This window comes from Octopus sinensis, linkage group LG4, assembly GCF_006345805.1.
Source record: "Octopus sinensis linkage group LG4, ASM634580v1, whole genome shotgun sequence".
NCBI classification, from domain to species: Eukaryota; Metazoa; Mollusca; class Cephalopoda; order Octopoda; family Octopodidae; genus Octopus; species Octopus sinensis.
In genome coordinates, this window is record NC_043000.1 from 16,217,814 (window position 1) to 16,243,105 (window position 25,292).

Sequence of the window (25,292 nt, forward strand, 5' to 3'; positions counted from 1 at the left end):
ATAAACGTTTATATTGTACATATTCTTTTACTCGCTTCAGTCATTTGACTGCAGCATTGCCAAGCAAATCGACCCTGGGACTTATTCTTTGTAAGCTTAGTACTTATTCTATCAGTCTCTTTTGCCGAACCGCTAAGTGACAGGGACATAAACAGACACACAAATATACATACATACGATTGGCTTCTTTCAAATCCACTCACAAGGCTTTGGTTGGTCCGACGCTTTACAAGAAGACACTTGCCCAAGATGCCACGCAGTGGGACTGAACCCGGAATCATGTGGTTCGTAAACAAGCTACTTACCACACAGCCACTCCTGCATGATGGGCTTCTTTCAGTTTCCATCCAATAAACCCACTCACAAAGCTTATTCCCTACCATTTTCACACAAGTTATCAACATGAAGTAATATCCATGATGTGATAGCTTAGTAACACTGATGCCCTTGTAAAAGCAGCTGTCTCCATGTCCTTCACAAGAGGTCATTGGTGTTTTAAGTTTCTACAATAATATCAATTGTATTTCAAAATGCAACTCTCGCCATAACTGGAGATTATTTCAGACATCTAAATTTGGTGCTCTTAGTCTATGCACAATAATACCTCCAAATATATCCACACATATACTTTAATCTTTAATAGAAAGATTAATCATAAACGAACAGCAGCAGGAGTGGCTGTGTGGTAAGTAGCTTGCTAACCAACCACATGGTTCCGGGTTCAGTCCCACTGCGTGGCATCTTGGGCAAGTGTCTTCTGCTATAGCCCCGGGCCGACCAATGCCTTGTGAGTGGATTTGGTAGACGGAAACTGAAAGAAGCCTGTCATATATGTATATACATATGTATGTGTGTGTGTGTTTGTGTGTCTGTGTTTGCCCCCCTAGCATTGCTTGACAACCGATGCTGGTGTGTTTACGTCCCTGTCACTTAGCGGTTCGGCAAAAGAGACCGATAGAATAAGTACTGGGCTTACAAAGAATAAGCCCCGGGGTCGATTTGCTTGACTAAAGACGGTGCTCCAGCATGACCGCAGTCAAATGACTGAAACAAGTAAAAGAGAGTATTCAATATTGAAGAACTTTCACTTCCTATGTGTTAAATTCCTAATGTTCACAAATCATCATCTTTTGACAGGTCACAAAAAAATTCTTGTAAAGATGAGACACAGTTAGTTGATTAAGCTAACTGCAATATATAAATACTCTTACACTTTACTCTTGTTTCAGTCATTTGACTGCGGCCATGCTGAAGCACCGCCTTTAGTCGAGCAATCGACCCCGGGACTTATTCTTTGTAAGCCCAGTGCTTATTCTATCGGTCTCTTTTGCCGAACTGCTAAGTGACAGGGACGCAAACACACCAGCATCGGTTGTCAAGCAATGCTAGGGGGACAAACACAGACATACATATATATATACAACAGGCTTCTTTCAGTTTCCGTCTACCAAATCTACTCACAAGGCATTGGTCGGCCCGGGGCTATAGCAGAAGACACTTGCCCAAGATGCCATGCATTGGGACTGAACCCGGAACCATGTGGTTGGTTAGCAAGCTACTTACCACACAGCCACTCCTGTGCCTATATGATACATTTTTACTATTAGCAATATTTTTCTATTATTTGTTCAGGTTTATGTCAGTTTTTCACACTGGAATGAGTTAAATGAAATTTGCTGAACTAGTTTTTCTATAGTTTTTCATAGGATGTAAAAATGAGGGAGGCTCAGCGTGATTGCTCAACCAGCAAATTTCTCTTAAACCATAGCCTACTACCTAGAGAAAATAAGGGCCACACTGGATAATGCATTTCCACATAGCCCTAAAAAGGCTTTGACCATAGACCTGCTGGAACTAAACAACAGAGAGTAGAATAATATATCCTTTGTGTAAGGACGATAATACTGTGTTTGTAGTCTAGCATCTTCACTTCGGTTCCTGCATTGAAACATATTCTTTAGGTCTGATGCACTGGCGGCTGTTCTTGCTTAGTTCCAAGAGAGATTTATGATCAAAGGATGTGGAAGCACTCCGTCGGTTCCGGTTGATCCGATCAATGGAACAGCCTGCTCGTGAAATTAACATGTAAGCGGCTGAGCACTCCACAGACACGTGCACCCTTAATGTAGTTCTCGGGGATATTCAGCGTGACACAGAGAGTGACAAGGCTGGCCCTTTGAAATACAGGTACAACAGAAACAGGAAGTAAGAGTGAGAGAAAGTTGTGGTGAAAGAGTACAGCAGGGATCACCACAATCCCCTGCCGGAGCCTCGTGGAGCTTTAGGTGTTTTCGCTCAATAAACACTCACAACGCCCAGTCTGGGAATCGAAACTGCGATCCTACAACCGCGAGTCCGCTGCCCTAACCACTGGGCCATTGCGCCTCCACGATCAAAGGATAATACATCTAGAACTACATCATTCAATGTGTTCTTTTTAAAGAAAGGTAGGGTATGCTTTGAGGGAGATTGGGCTGCTATGTTAGTTATCATGCCACTATATACTATTACCACAAGATAGATAGGGCTATTTTGTGATTCAAAAGGATAACTTGCAAAGAATTATTTAGATTAAAGTAATACCACATAACAATAATTATGGTACATTAAAAAAAGATTAAAAGGAAAGCTCCTTCTTGAGTCATATAGACCCATGATGATTATAACTAAGAGTAAAACTAACTAGATTTTTTTATCTGTAACTTCTGATGCATGTAGTCCTAATGTAATATCTAGCTTAACATCATACTCTGGTCCCTGAGTGCTTTTAGTAACATTCACCATATTGCAAGCATTAAAACCAGGCACCCTTAGCACCTCACCCCTGGCAGAAGTTCAGGGCAAGCATCAACTATAGCAGTCCCACCACTGTAGAATCCTACATGCCTCTTCCCCAACTAACTTAAAAAACAGGATAGTAATAATAAAGGCAGTTAAAACTTCAAAAAGGCTACAAGGCTAGTTACTCACCAAGATTCTGGTTTGTTCTGGAGTTAATTTCTCTCCTTGTTTACAGACTTGATAATCTTTAGTCAAGGTAATAACACCTACAAGAAAGAAAAAAAAAATTTTAATGTTGATTCTTTATAGTGACATAAAGCTATGAATTTCCCAGGAGGAAGGGAAGTCAATTATACCAACTGCAGTACTTTATAACAAAATACTGTCAAACAGTCTACTAAATCATAACTGGAGTTGACTGAATTAATCCTTGTACATGCCTACCTATTTTATAAACTTTGGGCAAGATTTGAACACAGAATATAGACAAGAATGAACTCATAATTTAACTCTTAATATCAACTTACCCCAAACCACTAAATTGTGCAACCTCTTTTTCTAATTATGAAATTAGATTTTCAATAGATAAACAGTTGAATATTACACCATAAAGACAATATACATTTTCAGAAATATGTTTGCACCTGGCCAAATTAATAAAAACACTGGTGCTGTGCAAAAATACCTGTACCAGTGGCATATCAAAAGCACCAGGCACACTTAAGTTACTGGCATTAAGACGGGCATGCAGCCTTAGAAACTATGCCACAACAGGAGTCTGGACAGCCCCCAGCTGGTCAGACCCATGTCAAATCATCCAACTCATGCCAGCAAGGAAAGCAGACATTAAACAATGATGATGATACTGTGATATAATTGCTGTTTACAAGGCAGCGAGCTGGCAGAATCGTTAGCACTCCAGGCAAAATGCTTAGCGGTATTTCGTCGGCCGTTACGTTCTGAGTTCAAATTCTGCTGAGGTCGACTTTGCCTTTCATCCTTTCGGGGTCGATTAAATAAGTACCAGTTATGCACTGGGGTCGATATAATCGACTTAATCCCTTTGTCTGTCCTTGATTGTCCTCTCTGTGTTTAGCCCCTTGTGGGTAGTAAAGAAATAGGTATTTCATCAGCCGTTACGTTCCGAGTTCAAATTCTGCGGAGTCGATTAAATAAGTACCAGTTATGCACTGGGGTTGATGTAATCGACTTAATCCCTTTGTCTGTCCTTATTTGTCCCCTCTATGTTTAGCCCCTTGTGGGCAGTAAAGAAATAAAAATTACTGTTTACACAAAGATTGTAATGGAATTGATTTTAACCAAAGAAAATTATTTCTCACATAAACTATGTAAACGATTAGCACCTCACAATTTTTACTATCATCAGTCCTTCACAAGACAAACATTATCTTGCAATACAAAAGTAACAGATTTTCAAAATCAAAGCAAACTTCCTTCCCAAGAAGATTAACCCTTTAGCATTCAGATGTTCCCGTCAAATGTCATGCTCTTTTACTCATATTGTTTAGAATTAATCATGCACTATCTTGTAGCTTGGAGATTTCAATGATATGTTTATTTTTAGAATGACATTGTAGGGTATGTTTGAGAGGCAAGATCTGGCCAGTTTAAACAACAAAGTGTTAAGATACCTCAACAGTTTCATGGTAGATCATCAGTAAACAAGCCTAGTTAAATATGAAAAGCTAATAAACTGAAATGAATGGAATTAATATATATATATATAACTAACCTCTATTAAGGCTAGTTGGAAGTCCAAGTTGTCTCAACTGTGGTTCCATGGAATGAGAAAAATTTGCCAAAGGCCCTGCATCTATGTCAACATCTTGTGTGGCAACGTTTCCAGATCGAGCAAAATCAGGAGCATAAAATTCATTAAAGTATCTACAAAATAAAAGAAAAGACAGACAAATGTTATACATACAGGAAAGAATCAAACCTGAAACTATGACAACATCAATGACACTGTTTTCTTTCATAGGAACAAAACCAGTAATTCTGAGGAGTGAATAGATAGCCATACTTGATTGGCACTCAATTTGTCAACCTTCAACAAATGAAAAGCAGTTAGACTCAGAGGGATCCAAACTCAAAAAAGAAGGAAATACAAAACTAAATACTGTGAAACAATTTGCATGACACTCCACTGATTCTACCAATCTATTACACTACCATCATCATTTAACATCCATTTTCTATGCTAGCATGGGTTGGACGGTTCAACTGGGGTCTGGGTAGCAAGAAGGCTGCACCAGGCTCCAATCTGATCTGGCAGTGTTTCTACAGCTGGATGCCCTTCCTAACGCCAACCACTCCGTGAGTGTAGTGGGTGCTTTTTACGTGCCACCTGCACAGGTGCCAGACGAGGCTGGCAAATGGCCACAATCGGATAGTGCTTTTTACGTGCCACCGGCATGGGGGCCAGTCGGGGCGGCGCTGGCAATGGCCACATTTGGATGGTTCTCTTATCAATCGTGATAATATATTATTTATCATAAAGTTATAGACTGAATATCATTGTGATGATATTATTGAATATCATTGAAAGTTGTTGAGCTGGTAGAATCGTTAGCATGCCGGGCAAAATGCTTAGCGGTATTTTGTCTGTCTTTACATCCTGAGTTCAAATTTGGCCAAGATCGTCTTTGCCATTCATCCCTTTGGGGTCAATAAAACAAGTACCAGTTGAACACTGGGGGTCGATATAATCGACTCATCCCCACCTCACCCACGCTGACCTTGTGGAAAAAAATTTGAAATCATTATTGCAAGGGTATAGTGAAATGGCTGTATCAGTTTTAATATGTCGCAGTTAGTTTTATGATGATAAAGACATAAAAGGTTATGCCAGCAAACTCAACCTCCCTTTGTCTGCTTTTCATTCCATCTCAATTTATAAAACTTTGTTCTCATTTTAAAAGTGAAGCAAAACTTGTCTTTGTCTACCTCATTCCATAAAACACAGAATTGAAAGAAAAAAAAATACCCACAAAACTTATAAAACTTAAGTAGCAGTAACCTTGGCTTTAAGATATGGTATCATGGTAAACTACCCTGGTCAAAATTACTCTGATTGCTAAAACAACATCATGAAGATTTCCACTTACTAAAAACCTCAACCCAAGCATACTTCAAACAATATTTATTTATAGTAAATATGTAGACTGTTAAACAACCAACTTCTCCAATATGAAAAACATTGAAAACAACATATTTGATCTGTAGTTGTTTGCTTCAAGCTGTAGCAGAAATCATGCAACCTAGCCTAACCACCCAAGGGAGTTAACTCAAAACATATCTATGACAGCATTAAGGAAACAAAAATTTTAACTTGTCAACTTTTCAAGACCATTTCTCATTTTGATAAGAAGGTCTGGCTACTGTGCAGTCACTCCAACAATTGCCTCATTTTTGTCATATCCTGAGACTTAACTTCACCACTTGCACATCGAAAGCCAACCATTACAACATTTTGTCTCACCAGCTTTATAATCGATCATACACATCACATGTCCCATATCAGCAATCATTCCTCTTGCACAGTTTTGACTGGTGTACATAATACTCAGTTAATCTCTCAGCTTACTTGCTCTCCAGTTTTTGTGAGGATTAACAATGCATAATCATCAGATCATGCACAATCAACTAGCATATACAGTCTGCTTTTCACATAATGAAGTTCTGTAGCAACTGTGATTGTAAACCCATAACTAAAAGTTTCATGCAACCGGCCTAATCTGTTGAACTAATCAAACTTACCACCAAATGGTATTTACATAAATCAACCCGAGAATGGCAGACTAGAAAATAAAATCATCATCATCGTTTAACATCCGCTTTCCATGCTAGCATGGGTTGGACAGTTCGACTGGGATCTGGGAAGCCAGGCGGCTGCACCAGGCCCAGTCTGATCTGACAGTGTTTCTACAGCTGGATGCCCTTCCTAATGCCATCTACTCCGTAAGTGTAGTGGGTGCTTTTTACATGCCACCTGCACAGGGGACAGAAAAGGCTGGCAACAGCCACGATCGGTTGGTGCTTTTTACGTGTCACCGGCACGGAGGCCAGTCGAGGCAGCGCTGGCAATGGCCACGTTTGGATGGTTCTTTTATATGCCACCAGCACTGGTATCACAACTACAATTTCCATTGATTTTTGATCGATTTCGATATTAATAACAATGTGTCTTGATTTAGACACTAGGCCAGCAATTTTGAAATGTGGGGGTTTTGATACCAGTATTATATTTTAGTGATCCTGAAAGGATGAAAGGCAAAGTTTAGCTTGGTGGGGTTTGAACCCAGAACTGCTATTTGTAGACTATGATTACAGTTATTTCAAGAGGATTTTTTTTTTCCACATCTACGGCTTACACTACAATTGAATGAATGTATCACATTCCCAAGATACTGGAAAGCAATCGACTGTCAAAAATGATAAACAAAAACCTTGTAAACCAACTAGAAACACTATCGACTGAGTAATTATTACTAATTATATAAGACATTCTAAAATTGCCAAAGCTTTAAAACCAGGACCTACTTGCTAAATTTACAGATGATAGCGACTTCTAAAGAAGAATTTTAGCCATATATCAATGTTAAAAAAAAAAAATCAAGTTCCTTTACAGACTGTAGAAACCTGAAATAAAATGGATTTTCTCGACACTTTTTGGAGGTTACTTCTTATGAAAAATCAAAAATTACTGGTCAAATCTAAAGTAGACCCAACCATTGCAAGTGTAAATTTAGATCACACTCATAATGGATTCGATTAACAGCTATACAAGTCAAGATGGTGGAAATAAACATTGGATTAGAGAGGCTTTACACTAAATTTCCAAGTTCAAATATCATTTGAAAGGTACCAATAATACACTAGATAGACTAAATCGAACTTTAAACCACTCTAAAAGAACCTTGTGCCAAGGCAGATAAAATTCGTCAAAATGAAAATTTTCAAATGATATTATCGAGAACCACCAACAGTTCTAATGTGTTAAAGGATTCAAGTCAGCCCAACTGACTTTCCTTCACGTAACACACCAACTGATAATGGAGGGTTGTCTCCCTTGAGCAATAAGAACGTTTAAGAATTCTGAACTCGGATTGTGTAACACATTTAAGTAAAATGTTTTAATTGGAAAATGACACCTAATAATTAATCCAAACTAGGTAAGAATTGAAATAATAAAATAGTGTAACTTATTAGATACGAAGACATGAAGCGGGGTAAAAAAACGAGAGAACAATATTGAAAAAAAAAAAATTTTTTTTGGAGCCTTATGAAAGAAAAGATAAGTGGTTTTTCTGAGAAATAGTCTGTAAGTGGTTCTGAAGGAAAAGGAGTGAAGGTGTGAGGGAAGTTAGAAATAAATGGTAGCTGATATTCTTGCTTTCTTTTTGACAAGAAATTTCTATAACCTATAATTTACAGTATTCTTTAAAGGTCTCCCATAGTTTAAATGCAAAGGTCAAGAATTATGCCATTAAGGAAAAAAATTAAAATTAAATAAATAAAATATCAATAAAAATAGTTGAGAATGGAACGCTAAACAATTCTGTTATATCATCATTTGATGTTATTTAACAAGCACAAATGAAAGAAGATGGGGCAGATTATGGTCTAGCTGGCACTTGAATCTGCTGTTTGTAGACTATGATTACAGTTATTTCAAGAGGATTTTTTTTTTTCCACATCTACGGCTTACACTACAATTGAATGAATGTATCACATTCCCAAGATACTGGAAAGCAATCGACTGTCAAAAATGATAAAAACAAAAACCTTGTAAACCAACTAGAAACACTATCGACTGAGTAATTATTACTAATTATATAAGACATTCTAAAATTGCCAAAGCTTTAAAACCAGGACCTACTTGCTAAATTTACAGATGATAGCGACTTCTAAAGAAGAATTTTAGCCATATATCAATGTTAAAAAAAAAAAAATCAAGTTCCTTTACAGACTTAATCAAGAATTAAAACCGACTTCCACCACATCTGTAACTGGCTTTCCTAAAGTCATAGATATAGTGCAGTGGTTCTGAACCAGAGTCCATACAAAATTTATCTGCAATAAATTGGTTATAATTCTACAATACACAGAATACTTCAGCAATTTTTTTTTTTCTAATACAATTCCTAATAATATTCAACTGTAAAAATATAATAGGATTTTTTAAACATTAAAATGCTGGGGGTTGGGTTGGGTTGGGTGGTCCACCTGAGTAAAATAGGAATCAAAGGAGTCCATAGGTAAAAAAAAAAAAAAAAAAAAAAAAAAAGGCTTGAGAAACATTGACTGGGTTGCAGTTGTGCAATGAAAAATTAGACATCAAACTTCAAGTTTTGTGAATCATTAAATGACTAAAATGGTTCTTTTATAATGTAACTGTGTTGTAATTTACATAAAGATGCTGTAAATAGAAATAGTTTTCAAATTACTAGGAGACTCTGCAATTACTGTTTCTGAAGTGCTATGCATCGTTAATTCTTTTATTTTCTCATTTATACTCATTTATATCATGCCAGTTCCACCCGACTGGCTCCTCTGCTGGCGACACATAAAAAGCACCATCCGAATGTGGCTGATGCCCGTACCCTCCCGATTGGTTCTCATACCTGTGGCATGTAATAAGCAGCAACTGAACACGGCCGATGGCAGTACCTCCTGATTGGCCCCTGTGCCAGTAGCATGTAAAAAAACACTATCAGAACGTGATCGATGCCAGGCCCACCTAACTGGCTCCTGTGCTGGTGGCACATACAATGCACCCACTACACTCTCGGAGAGGTTGGTGTTAGGAAGGACATCCAGCTGTAGAAACATTGCCAGATCAGAGTGGATCCTGGTGCAGCCGCTGGCTCTCCAGACCTCAGTCAAACCGTCCAACCCATGCCAACATAGAAAATGGATGTTAAACGATGATGATGATGATGATACTGAAACACTAATTTTGTTTCAATTAGTTTTCAAAATAATGAATTCAATAAAATAACTTGTTATTGTTTGAAACTAATATTAAATTTTGATGGAAAGTTAATTTTAGAACCACTCAAAACTAGAAGCTTGCACCACTGAACCAGAAGTGGTCTCAGGTGGGTTGGTATCAAGAGGGTTAAGCACCATTCATTGTTTGACTTTATATGAGATACTCTCGAAGAAAGAACCAATGATTTATCAGCAACTCCTAGTAAATTCCATTCAATTAGGAAGCTTGGAAATTATTTCTGAGTGCACAATCCTTGATAACACCATTGCAATTTCCAAACACAATTCATCACAGAACCTGTTGAGTATGTAAGATATCTTTAGAAAATGAGCCTTAAATTTAACAACAAAAATGTTGTTGCTGACACAATTAGAGCTCAAAGATATCAAGGTTCATCTTATAGCCAGAATCTCTACTGCCTGTATACAAACCAGATAGTCAAAACAAGACTTCAATCACAAATCAGGACAGTTGTTTTGGAAAAAGTCATGAAAGATCTTCAGATATATGTATGTTCTTCAAGTAGAAAATCATGCAACAGGTTCCATCAAAGTGACAACAGAAGTATTTTTGATTCTGAAATGAAGTTTATGAAAAGAGGTTTTCTCAGTGTCAAAGGTGTCATTTCTACGAGAGTTTTCCATGGAATGTCACACCTAATGTCCCAGCCTTTAATACTTTTTTCTTTCTTTCAAGTTTTCAGTTAAGAGGGAAAGCAGTGCTAATGCTATGAGAGTGGTAGGAAGTGTGGGGGAAAGGTATACTAAAACGGTAGACCAGGTGGTGGTGGTGGTGTTCAATTAGGTAATGAATTAAGTGTGTCATCCAATCAGGACACAAAGATCTGGACGAAATATCACAAGGCATTTAATACAATGTTGCGACAATTCCATCAATTAACTACAGTGGGTTGTACCTTTCTTCTATTGATCCCAAAAGAACAAAATCAGTGAGATTTGAACTCAAGGTACAGAGTGAGAACAAATACTGTACTGTGCTTTATCTGATGCTTTAACAACTTTGCTAAGTTGCTACCAGTTGTTAACAAGTAAGGAAAAAGGGACACACAGTTGTGTGTATCTCAAGTTGCTGCTTAAAGACTATAACATGAGATCAATGCCTTTAGTTAACTTGAAGAAAAAAAAAAGTGAACAAAAATCTAAGTATAAATATCTATCTTCTGTTGGAATACTGGCTTTTGAGGCACATCACAAAGCTGTTAATAGTATATTAATATTCAATTTAAAAAAAAAACCCTTTCAGGAAGAGACAGTCAAAAGATACTTGTGGGACTTGAACCCAAATCCCCACAGGTAGTCTTCAACTTTTTCCATCCAAAAGAGTTTTCAACCTAATATGTATATGCTATTATTATTAATAACTTCATATGAAATGTTTGGAGAGCCAATATTCCAAAAATGAATTATTTCACATTCTCTCAAAAGATTCTTATGATGTCAACAATTATGGTTTTATAAATATATATATCATCATCATCATTTAACGTCCGCTTTCCATGCTAGCATGGGTTGGATGATTTGACTGAGGTCTGGCGAACCAGACTCCAATCTGATCTGGTAGAGTTTCTACAGCTGGATGCCCTTCCTAACGCCAACAACTCCGAGAGTGTAGTGGTTGGCGTTAGGAAGGACATCCAGCTATATATATATATATATATATTATATATATATATAAATATATAAAATGACCATTTCTCCCCATATAAGGTCTAGCCATACCTTGTATATTCACTCCCCGATCATCAGAGATGAGGGAATCAAAATGTATTCGTTATGAGACAAATCTTAAATTTTAGATGTAAACTTTTATTCACCCTAAGAAAATATATTTTTTTCTTCATGATGTAACTGAAGAAAAATAAAAAAAAACATGCCTGAAACAGTTGTAAGGAACCTCAACTCATTTGTGTTCTTACTTTATATAGTCAAATATGATGTTATGATCCCTTGTACTCCCTGGCTGCTGTGCAAACCCTTTTTTCTTGCTATTCCTCTTCTGAGAAATATCCACCTGTTAAAGTAGAACTCTGCGCAGATTGACTTTTAGCAAGGCCAACTGAGGTAGCATGTACTGTCTTTTCTAATCTGTCCTAGATTTTTAAACCTGTGATTATGTCATATAATGTCAAGAGTATTTGATCAGAACTGAAGAGTATGGCTCAGAGAAAAACATCAGCAAACCAGATGACTCAGCCTGTGAAACACAAGCATATGACTTACTAATGTTAACAATAGGAGGTTAGCAGTCAACAATTCTGAAGCTTTTAATAAAAGACATCTGCTTAGACACTGCCCAACTTCTGACTTATATAGTACATATCATTGTACTGCATTGGCAATCCAATGCTTAAAAAAATATTGACTACTCTCAGAGCAGACAGTCATTACATCTTGATTCTTACAAAAGATCCTACAATGTATCAATGGATTATAGGCAATGTTGTTTGTGCAAACAAAGTCGGAGGGCACATGCACCTATCTAGCTGACATCACCTTTATATAGTACAACTAAAGAATAACAAAAAACTTATCTCTAAGTTCTTGCAAGTTACTAGTATATTCAATATGACATTGAATAATGTAAATTTTCAACAAAATCTAGGTTATCAAATTAACCATATCAAACCAGGTTTTGACCCTTCAAGTTTAACTTCACAAAGAAATGCCTACTCACAAATCTTGTATTTTAGATCTGTTTGTTAATTCTTAATGGGTTCCCATCTTCTCTGAAACCTCTAATCAATTCTCATAAGGCCGTTATGACAACTTAGGCTGGCAATTTAGAACAGGCTGTTACAAAATCCTGCATTATGTTGGATTCCTTAATGCTACTACAGGTGCACTAAGGAAGGATTTTGGTTGTGCTGCTCCACTGAGTGACTTCTTTGCCACCCTGGTGTTACAAGACATTTTGTTCAGGTACAAAAATCTTCCATACTCAATGGACAGCATTAACCTGATTGTTTCTTGATGCCACTGCAACCAAGTCTTTCAAAACACCAGCTCTACATGTCCCTTTGACAGCAAGAGCATTAATATTAAGGACCAGTTAAGGAGGTGAGCTGGCAGAACCACTACCATACCATTAAAATGATTAGCAGCATTTCTTCCGATTTTACTTTCTGAATTCAGAGCCAATAAAATAACCAGTGGAGCACTGGGGTTGATGTAATCTGCTGCCTTGTGCCAAAATTTGAGACCAATATTAAAGTCCAGTTAGGTGTCAAGCTTGTTGATTGTTGTGGGGGATATGCTTTTTTTTTTTTTTTTTACTTGTTTCAGTCATTTGACTGCGGCCATGCTGGAGCACCGCCTTTAGTCAAGCAAATCGACCCCGGGACTTATTCTTTGTAAGCCCAGTACTTATTCTATCGGTCTCTTTTGCCGAACTGCTAAGTGTCGGGGACGTAAACACACCAGCATCGGTTGTCAAGCAATGTTGGGGGGACAAACACATATATATATACGACAGGCTTCTTTCAGTTTCCGTCTACCAAATCCACTCACAAGGCATTGGTCGGCCCGGGGCTATAGCAGAAGACACTTGCCCAAGATGCCACGCAGTGGGACTGAACCCGGAACCATGTGGTTGGTTAGCAAGCTACTATTTTCTTTCATTTGTTGCAACATTTCTTCTGCTGTCATTTCTTACCAGTTGTCCATGTAACAATCACAGTTTATCCAAGGAAAAAAAAAAAAAATAAAAAAATAAAAATTTGAAAATCAATGGCATCCCCACTCCTATTTCTCAGATACATTAAACTGTACCAGGAAATGACTAAGAAATGATTAACCATTTATCATTCAAATTATTGAATAAGCAATGCTTATTTATTCACATCTCTTTGAATTAATCATACTTCATTTTGTAGTTTTGAGATTTTGATGATGTGACTGTATATATCTAGAATGATGTGTGAGAGGCTGGATCTGGCTAGTTTGAGCCTAAAACAGGTGGGATATTTGGGCCTGATATGGTTGGTTTAAAAGCTAAAGGATTAAGGAATAATTCTTGCTTAACCACAGCCAACTGATGTACCTAATTGGTTTAGAACAGGAGTGGTATTTTCATCATCCTCATGTTTTAGTAAACAGATCTGTAAGCCAACCTAAACAGAATAGAATTGCCCCTGTCCAGCAGGTCCTATCCTTAATTTGTTTTTTGTTCCCCCAAAATCCCAATTCCCTTAAATTATTCAAATTCACTTGTGTGTGAGAGTGTGTATGGAGAGAGAGAGAGAGAGAGAGAGAGAGAGAGAGAGAGAGAGAGTGAAGGAGACTTTAGAAGAAAGTTGGTAGCCATGACTTTTGTAAGGACTCCAAGACAAGTGGGAAAGGAAGAAAGAAAACATGATTCATTGAGTGTTGTTGTAAGAAGCCACATACAAAGATATCAAGTTATCATAAGACTTGGTCTGATAACTGCTAGAGGGCCAGTAGTGGTATTAAACCAGGTTCACACAGTATTTCTGTTTATCTTTGTTTCATTCACATGTCATGGCTCGACCCTAATTATGAAACACCCTTCATAAACACACACCCACACTAATTCCCTCAAAACAATCTGTATTTACTCCAAAGCTTACCAAGATTCCATATTGTATGCTACAGATGTAAATATGAAATGTAAGTCAGCATAAAAATTGTTCATAGCTCATTAACCCTTTAGCATTCAGATTACCTTATCAAATGTAATGCTTATTTATTCCCATAGGATTAAATCGCACTAGTTTCAAGAATTATAAAAAGCGAAAGTTGTTACTAGACTGGCGAATGCTGGGGATGGACAGATGCAGAAATGTCATAGGGTGAATAACAGGAAAACCAGTCTTCTTAATGTGTGATTGTATTTCAATAATGGATCATTGTTAAGAAATAAATCACACGAAATGATACAGAAAATAACAGATGACTAAATAGCAGATCCATGTTGAAAATTAAGTGTAGCAATTAAAGAAGCACAGTTACTAAATAACCTACAAAAAAAAAAAAACAAACGGTGGAAATACCACAGAGACAATGAATGTTTCTTACTTAACAATCACCTTTGGTATGTGCTACTGATTTATTTAAACATTTTTTCCAAATAAAAAGTGAGTCAAGGAAGAGAAGCACCCATGTTTATTGAGGGTAGGACATCCCAGATCGGTGAGATCATTGCAGTTGTTTCATTTGAGTATTTGGAGTTTGGAATCTTGTGTGTAAGGGAGCAGGATAATAGTAGACCACAGTTTAGTAATGGAATCAAGAGAAGGTTGATGATACACAGTAGGGATGATGTGTATCAAGCGAGCTTAGGTCGGGAGGGTATATACTTTTCCAGAACAAATATTATTGTAATAGTGTGTCAGTGATTGAGCCTTTTTGTTCAAGTAGTCTAAATTAATGTGTGTGTGTGGAATGACATCAGTTGTAAGCAGTGTGGGCCTCACTTGAGCATGTACAAACAGGAACTGAACAAGTGAAGTGCTTTCAGGCCGCCAAAGTAAACCTAGTCTTTGAAAGTGGTTTTAGCATTGTCGTTATTAAAAATGACAGTAAATAGGTTAATAATTCAAAAGGAAGTTGTTGGGAACATAACCAAAACTTAGGGTAAACCAGAATTAGGTTCAATTACTCACACAGGTAGGAAAAAGCTACCTGGTGGCAAATTGATACTAAGAATATTCTGGTTATGTCACAATGGAAAATAAGGTCTAATGAGACAGAGAAAATAAGAATTAAGCAATGGATCTCATATTTGTAAGTAATATCAACATAGAGCTAGCTTGAATATATCTAGGAAATAAGTATAATACAACACCAATCAATAGTACATAGGTAACACAACACTCATCAGTCATCAAATAGAATACTGAAATGAACATAAATAGTGACATAATATGCAATATCTGAACATGACATTTTCAATCAATTCATTTTCTGTTTCATCTCCATTTAATATGTCCTTGTTCCATGAATGGGAAGCAAACATACCTATGCCTGCATCTATAAAATGCATGTGTTTCGCACTATTTTTGTGGTGAATTTTCTACAGCCAGTTACCCTTCCTGTTGCAAACCCTCACCTGTTTCAAAGTCAATTCCAGAATGTCTTTTATACAATTTTTTTAAAAACTAGCTGTAAACATACAGCTTTGTATACATGCTAACATTGATTCCTTCTGCATCATTCTTTTTAAACTTATATTTCAATTAGCAAATGAGGAGAAGAATTTGGTTGAATCTAAGAAAATGTTAACTTCCACAGCAAGGTTAGCATTAGGACAGACAAACCTGTATATGGCCAAGCTTCATAGACTGAAACTGCTGTTTATGTTCATCATCATCAATTAACGTCCGCTTTCTATGCTAGCATGGGTTGGACGATTTGACTGAGGACTGGTGAACCAGATGGCCGCACCAGGCTCCAATCTGATCTGGCAGAGTTCCTACAGCTGAATGACCCTCCTAACGCCAACCACTCCAAGAGTGTAGTGGGTGCTTTTATGTGCCACCAGCATGAGGGCCAGTCAGGCGGTGCTGGCAACGGCCACGCTCAAATGGTGTTTTATACGTGCCATCTGTACAGGAGCTAGTCCAGCGGCACTGGCAGCGACCTCGCTCAGATGGTGCTCTTAGTGCCCCACTGACATGGGTGCCAGTCATCGAATTTGATTCGATTTCGATTTCATTTTTGTTGTTTAATATAAAAATTTTAGTGGCTTTTCATAATCTATTATGAAGTGTGAGGACATTATTGCAACACTATATATAAGTCAGTGAAATCTGACCCACTCAATTTTGTTCTTTTACTTTCAGTTTAATAATATCATATGCAGATTACTATGCAATTCTAATGAAGAGGAATGACTGAAATTTATATTCTAACCAACTCGCCACAAGCTTGAAATTCAGGTTATTTTCCTTTACTTTAGGAAAGGAAAAATGTATTTGGTTAAAATTTATAACATAATGAGAGTTTATTAAGAGAAAGTACATTACTTACAGGGTTATATATATATATATACTATTATTTTAGGATTAACACATGTCATAAGACAACCTTACCAGATAGATTCTATTTAGCTTCAGGGAAAATCTAAATCTGTCTGAATTGCTGCACACACACACATATCATCATCATCGTTTAATGTCCGTTTTCCGCGCTAGCACGGGGTTGGATGGTTCGACCGGGGTCTGGGAAGCCAGGGGCTGCACCAGGCCCCAGTCTGATCTGGCAGAGTTTCTACAGCTGGATGCCCTTCGTAACGCCAACCACTCCGCGAGTGTAGTGGGTGCTTTTTACGTGCCACCTGCACAGGTGCCAGGGGGGTACGGCATCGGCCACGATCGGTTGGACCTTTTAATGTGCCACCGGCACGGAAGCCAACCAAGGCGGCACTGGCAACGGCCACGTTCGGATGGTGCTTTTTATGTGCCACCGGCACAGGAGCCAGTCGGGGCGGCGCTGGCATCGGCCACGTTCGGATGGTGCTTTTTATGTGCCATATATATCATCATCATCGTTTAGCGTCCGTTTTCCATGCTAGCATGGGTTGGACGGTTCAACTGGGGTCTGTGAAGCCAGAAGGCTTCATCAGGCCCAGTCAGATCTGGCAGTGTTTCTACGGCTGGATGCCCTTCCGATATATATGTGTCATATATATATATATATATATATATATATATATATATATAATAAATAAAATGTATAAGGTGAATAAACCTTCAGGTCTAATTGATTTGATATTGACTATACTTTTTAGAGTAAAATAACTTTGATAAACACCAGATAAATATTTAAGAACAGTGTCCACTGTATCTCTAATATTAACTGTGGTGTCACATTATATTCTGTACCTTGCTCTTTAGCAAGGTAATGTTTAGAGAGAGAGAGAGAGAGAGAGAAAGAAAGAGAGTGTGTGTGTGGAAGTGGGTATGGAATGCAGCTGTTATTTCAGAGACTGTTCATAACTTATCAAGCAAAATAGCTGATAAAATTAATGGTAAGGTGGGAGTAATCCTCTTACTGAACACTTGTTATTTACCCTATGGGGGTGGGAAAAGAAGGTGAGCAGTGTTAATCTTTCCACACTAGAGAGGTAGGTTTTATTTACACTAATGATTGTTGTTTTGGGCTTAAATCTCAGTCTGCCTCCATCAACTATCCTGCAATAAATCTGTACACAAAATGTCATCAGTCCATTACAACCTGCACGCATACATAACAATTATAGTTAACTAGCAGTACCGCCCGGCGTTGCTCGGGTTTGTAAGGGAAATAACTATATAAGCATTTTTAGAGAGTTATAGCCAAAAAATAGCAAAAAAAAAAAACATTAAAAATGGGGGGAAAAATGATGGTAAATTTTTTTTTAAATCGTAGACTCATCGTAGACATTTTTAGAGAGTTATTTCCCTTATATAATAGCGAAAAAATGCATTAAAATGGAAAAAAATGGTAAATTTTTTTTTAAATCGTAGACTCATGCTAATACCCAGAAGGGCTCGATATGAATCATGACTATAAGATACCCAGTTTTGGTTAAACTGCACTGCAAAATGTGGGAGTAGTTAGGAATCTAAATCGTAGGAGACAGACACACAACTTGACTTTTATATATAAAGATATCAAAGAGAACAAATTTCTTAAAGACGTCTCAATCTCTGAGTGTTAAGTAATAACACTAATTCAGTTGTATTTCTTAAATACAAACATTTCTGGACCCAATTTCTGTGAGTTTCTTCAAACTAGTCCAGATTGAGGTAACTCAGGAGCAAATAATAGTGTCTGCTCTATGAATTAGACTTGGGAAATGACCATGATTAGTCATTAACCCTTTAGTATTTAAACCGGCCATATCCAGCCAAAATAGCTAATCTGTTTTATGTTCAAACTGACCAGATCCAGGCCCTCACACCTACCCTACAATCTTATTCTACATTAAGTAATTACACCATCAAGATCTTGAAGATATGAGATAATGCATGATTAATTCAAATCAATAAGCATTATGTTTGATAGAATAATCTGAACACTAAAGGGTTAAACATTATTTAAATTAATGATGGTGGTGGTGGTGGTGGAGGCCTTTCGGTGACCCCAGAGAAAGGAGGAAGCAGAAAATGCCAAATGATCTTTTGACACAAATTTTGCCCTTAACAAAACTTTGGGGTCCGAGGCCAGCAGGGAGGGGATATTAGTTGCCAATGCTTCACTTGTAGTCTATTTTTATCAATCTAAAAAGGGATGAAAAACAAAAATCGACCTTGGTGGGATTTGAACTCAGAATGTAAGGTGCAGGAGTGACTGTGTGGTAAGTAGCTTGCTTACTGACAACATAGTTCTGGGCTCCGTCCTATTGCCTGGCACCTTGGACAAGTGTCTTCTACTATAGCCTCAGGCTGACCAAAGCCTTGTGAGTGGATTTGGTAGATGGAAACTGAAAGAAGCCCGTTGTATGTGTGTGTGTGTCTGTATTTGTCCCCCAACTTTGCTTGACAACCAATGCTGGTGTGTTTACGTCCCTGTAACTTAACAGTTCGGCAAAATAGACCGATAGAATAAGTACTAGGCTTACAAAGAATAGGTCCTGGGGTGAGATTTCTTTGACTAAAGGCGGTGCTCCAGCATGGCCACAGTCAAATACTGCAAAGCAGGTTTTCCACTGCTCTAATGACACTGCCAGCTTGCCATCTTAACCCTCTTGATACTAATCTGTCTAAAACTGCCCTGGTTCATGTTTTAGAGTGATTTAAATCAAAAACTTCCATCAAAATTTCCTGCTAAAATTCGTTATGTTCCAAACAAACTTAATAATTTTCTTTTGTTCTTTTACTTGTTTCATTCATTTGGCTGTGGCCATGCTGGAGCACCACTTTTAGTTGAATAAATCAATCCCAGAACTTATTCTTTGTAAGCCTAGTGCCTATTCTATCGTTTTTGTTTTTTTTTGCTGAACTTGTTACAGGGACGTAAACAAACCAACATTGGTTGCCAAGCAATGGTGTGTGTGTGGGGACAAACACAGACACACAAATACATATATACACATACACACACATATATACATATACACAATGGGCTTCTTTCAGTTTCCATCTACCAAATCCACTCACAAGATTTATGGATGGCCCAAGGCTATAGAAGACATTTGCCTAAAGTGCCATGCAGTGGGACCGAACCTGGAACCATGTGGTTGGGAAGCAAGGTCCTTACCACACAGCCACACCTGTGACTAAGATATTTTACTCAATTCTTCATTATTTTAAAAGTTTAAATGAAACAAAAGCAGTGTATCACAATAGAAATATGGCAACAAAAGGATTAAATAACCATGATAGAATAATAATTTTAACACAGATATAGGACCAGAACCATTTCAAGGTTGGGGGAAGAGAGAGCTAGCTAATTACCTAATCTTCAGTACCTGACTTAATACTTTATGATATCAACTTCAGAAAGCTGAAAGTAAAAACGTTGACCAAGGCAGGATTTGAACTCATAACATAAAGAGCTTGGGCAAATGCTTCACAGAATTTCAATCATACTCTTTACTTACTTGTTTCAGTCATTTGACTGTGGCCATGCTGGAGACCCACCTTTTAGACGAGCAAATCGACCCCAGGACCTATTCTTTGTAAGCCTAGTACTTATTCTGTCAATCTCTTTTGCCGAACTGCTAATTTACGGGGACGTAAACACACCACCATCGGTTGTCAACCCATCCAGCATGGAAAGCTGAAGTTAAACGATGACGATGATAATGTATATTGATTACATTGAGTCCAGTGTTCAACTGACTCTAAAAGGATGAAAGGCAAAGCTGTCCTCAGCAAGAATTTGAACTCAGACTACAAAGAGCCAGAAGAAATGTTGCTAAGCGCTTGATGTGCCAACAATTCTGCCAGCTTGGCACATCGATAAGTTTTTCTACTATAGACACAAGGCCTGAAATTTTAGCGGAGGGGGCCGACCGATTACATCAACCCCAGCATATCATGTACTTATTTTATGAAAGGACGAAAAGGCAAAGCCAACCGTGGCAGAATTTGAACCCAGGAAAATGCCACTATTTGTCCAACTAGCTAACAAATCTACCAGCTTTGTCACCTTTCTTATAATAATAATAATAATAAAATCCAACCAAGCCATGGAAGTTTCTCATACAACTCTATACTCAGTACATATACAGTACAGGATTTAAACCAAATGAACGGAAACAAATTCCACACTAATGCTATAATAGATTGGCATGTGGTGATGGTGGTTTTCATGATGATAGTTGGTTAAAAATCAACTGGCAAGCTTCCCATGATGATTGACTAATAGAGGTGGGTGTGAATTATAAATGACTAACATCTGTATTTCAATGGCAGTGATAACACCACAGAAAATTTTAATGTTATCACTATCAAAAGAAGAAGAAAAAAAAGTCTTCCAATTTTATGGAGAGAATCCCTATATCTCAAAAGCAGATTAATCTTACGTCATAGCAATACAATGCACTGCAAAAAAAATGGGAAAATGAAAAAAAAATTATAAAATGCAACCATATAATTTTCACATTATTTAAAGAGAACTAATCAGAGAAACGAATCAAAGTTATATTTTATCTACGTGAAATTATTTTCTAATTGCATGTATTTTCTAATACCATAAAGAAGTTGGTCACAAGTACTGGACCATCATCGATGACTGAAAAGAGCTTCTTGGCATGCTTTATTGAGTAATAAATTAAGAGAGCAGAGGATTTTATTAAAATCATATACCCCTTTATCTAGAATTATGTAAGTAGTTGAAAAGATTCGTAAATCTATTTTTAAGTAAATATCAAGGAAAGCCTTGGACATAAAATTTAAGCCTACCATTCTAAAGATTAAATTTCATGTGTACGGATTACTGGTTTAGAGCAGAGATAGAAGCAGGTTTAGATTCTGTGCTCCTAGAACAAATGTCAATGACAAAAACAGCTCCGTACAAAGCTAGTTTACAGGTCAGCCAATCGGCCAAACAATTGAATAAAACAATTGCCATTTAAAATTAAGTGTAAATATAGGCAATTTTCGCGAAGGAAGCGAAACAGTAGCAGTAGTTCCCCCTCACCCTGTGTGTCCAATTAGATTGTGAGTGGCAAATTAACAAACTGTTGGCGTTAGTCAGGAAGAAAAAAAGTAGCACTAAAATAGTTAGGTGGGGTGGGGACATGAAGATGGTGATCTTAGGCATTAGAGAAGCACTGTATGTGAGAGTGTGAACGTGCATGTGTTTGCAGAGAAGGAATTTGAAAGAGCTGATGTTAAATCAACCTTGAAACTGGTCATCATCCAAGACTTTAATATTATCTAGCATATAAAAGAAATGAGGATAAAACAGACCATATATCTTAGGAAACATAATGTAATGTGAGCTACACACACACATATATATATATATATATATATATATACTTGTGAGCACATTGTGTTAGAACATTAAACAATAGAGATACTGGATTCGCAGAAGAAAACCAAGTCTAGAGAAGTAATTATATCACAATGACTATCACAATATATATTACACACACAAACCTCTTTTGGCAATGCCCCAGAACATAGCCAGCCAATGGCATTTACCAAACCAGTAAAAGACTAAAAGAGTGTATAAGCGTGTGTGTGTGAGATAGCGTACATCTCTTTAATTGATCCCCACAGAAAATTTTCAATAACTGTCGCCTCATGAAAGCCAGCCCTGCACTCCACCCGGTTTCCAATAACGTAACTAGTTCTTGTAGTATCTTTTGAAGTTCGTACAAGTTGAATAAATGAGTCATAGAGAATTGTGTGAGGAGGACCTGTGCAACAGACATGCCCGGGGGGGGGGGGAGAACCGGATGATGATACCATAACTGTTGTAACTACAAAACTAGCAATGCTTATTAAATGCTGTAAGGCTTTCGAATGTTAGCTCTGTCTGCGTATGAATAAGTAAATCAATACAACTGAGCTAGACTGGTCACAACACACACATACACAGAACTCTGCTTGGTATACTATCAGCTGCTAGTAACACAATTCTGCTAAAGTGTAGCTGGTGAGCCAACAATACACTACTCTACTCTACTGATGCTGATTGTGTCAGGATGCCAGCAGCTCACCTGAGACAGCGAGAAGACAACTGAAATATGTGAAATGACACTAGCATCCATCACGGTTGTGGTAGCAGTAGTGGTAGTGGAAGAAACAGTATAAATATGGTAAAAGGCTGGTAAGCAAATAGTATTCCTTGTGCTTGTTGGAAAGAAGTTAATCTTGAAAGAAAACTATAGGAGTTTAAAAAAAAAAAATTCAAAAGAATACGATAGCGAACCATCCCATTAGACTGATAAAATGAAAATGGATGAGTGAATGGCAGCAGAGAATGGGGATGAGAGAGAGAGAGAGATAACCGCACAATAGAGTGAGATGTGTATGGAGAGGAAAAGGATAGGTAAAGAGAGAAAGAGATAGATAGATAGAGAGAAAGAGATAGATAGATAGAGAGAAAGAGATAGATAGATAGAGAGAAAGAGATAGATAGATAGAGAGAAAGAGAGAAAGAGATAGATAGAGAGAAAGAGACAGACAGATAGACAGACAGACAGATAGATAGACAGATAGATAGATAGATAGATAGATAGGAAGGAAGAAATGAAGAATGTCAGAGTGAGAAAGAAAAAAAACGTGCAGAGAGCTGAAGGGGAAAAAAAGGGACAGAAAAAAGGAGCTGCAAAGGAGAGTGTGTGTATGGGGGTACAGAGTCATGGCATTTGTGAGGGTAGCAACAGAATTTGCAAAGGGTCACTATGTGAAGGAAATAGTGTAGGGAGAAGAGACACAGTAAAGAGAGAGAGTGAGAAAATGAGGAATTACGAAAGCTATGGTGAAGTGAAAGAGTAAAAAAAAAAACTACGATGAATAGAGAGATAGATAGATAGATAGATACAGAGGGAGGGAGAGAGAGTGTATGTGGGGTTAGTGAGGAGTGTCACAGTACCAGATATAACAGCCAACATGACAGTTTATTTTGCGAACCAATCAGATGCGATGACCGCCGCCTCCTAAACAGCTGCAAGACAGAGCTGGCAGCAGCAGTGTGGCGAAGTGAAGAGCAGGTAGAGAGACAGATGTAGACGACAAATGCAGATATACAGACTGACACAGCTTGGCGAAAACACACTGACATAGAAAGATACACCGACACACATATATCTTCTTTATATATAAAAGTCAAGTTGTGTGTCTGTCTCCTACGATTTAGATTCCTAACTACTCCCACATTTTGCGGTGCAGTTTAACCAAAACCGGGTATCTTATAGTCGTGATTCATATCGAGCCCTTCTGGGTATTAGCGTGCGTCTACGATGAGTCTACGATCAAAAAAAAAATTTACCATCATTTTTTTCCATTTTAATGCACTTTTTTCGCTATTATATAAGGGAAGTAACTCTCTAAAAACGTCTACGATGAGTCAACGATTAAAAAAAAATTTACCATCATTTTTTCGCTATTATATAAGGGAAGTAACTCTAAAAATGTCTACGATGAGTCAACAATTAAAAAAAATTTACCATCAATTTTTCCATTTTAATGCATTTTTTGCTATTTTTTGGCTATAACTCTAAAAATGCTTATATAGTTATTTCCCTTACAAACCCGAGCAACGCCGGGCGATACTGCTAGTATACACATACACACACACGCACAGTGTAAGCGATTGAGGCGGACAAGACAACAGAGAACGGTCGTAGTCTCTCTTACATTACTTGTACAGTAACACTTAGTTTGACCAACTAAGAAGGACATGCTAAAACAACCATAGTACGCGCGGAGGAACCAGTTTTCGCTTCCCTGCCCGCTTCGCTTTCTAAAAGTCATTCCCTTATTTTTGTGCGTGGGAGGCAGACATTTCTCGGTTTTAATTGTCAAGAGCACGTGGAGCCATGTATGTATAAAAGAGTGTGTATGAGGCAGGGAATGCTGGGGAGAAAACGGGTGGAATTAGGAAAGAGGAGAGAGAGAAAGCTTAGATAGAGAGAGAGAGGAGAAAGCCGAGAGAGAGAGAGTAAACTTTAGGAGTGTGCGTGTGTGAGTGCGCGGAAGAAAATGAATGAGGAGAGAGTAAGAAGTGTGAGGTACGTAGAGAGAGTATGGAAGAAGACGAGTGGGGAAAAGGCAAAAGTGAATACAGAAGAATGTGAGTGTGTGTGTGTGTAGATGTTTAAAGTGTTAGAGCTTTCTCACCTTATCATATGTGAGGATGCACCTGTGTGCGTGTATAAGTGTGTGTGTGTGTTTTAAAATACTATCTACTAGGAGCAGGATTAGTCAGTGAGTGAACCTGAGAACAATTGCAGTTCAACTTGAAAACATTCCTTTAAGCAGACATCATAATACTCTTTACATGCGAAGAGTCGGTCTCAGCACACGCTTATGCTATGTTAATGTCTGTGTAATACACGCACACACACACAT

At 37.7% G+C, this 25,292-nt stretch overlaps 1 protein-coding gene across 1 annotated transcript in view; it reads right to left on the reverse strand.

The window, feature by feature from the left end:
- The window catches only part of LOC115210377 (mRNA turnover protein 4 homolog), a 97,356-nt gene that overhangs the window by 6,992 nt on the left and 65,072 nt on the right, over window positions 1–25,292 (reverse strand). The window contains exons 5-6 of the mRNA XM_029778946.2: window positions 4,535–4,686; window positions 2,971–3,047 (exon numbers count right to left, since the gene is read on the reverse strand). Coding sequence (XP_029634806.1) covers window positions 2,971–3,047; window positions 4,535–4,686 — 229 coding nt within the window. The remainder of the gene's footprint in view (window positions 1–2,970; window positions 3,048–4,534; window positions 4,687–25,292) is intronic.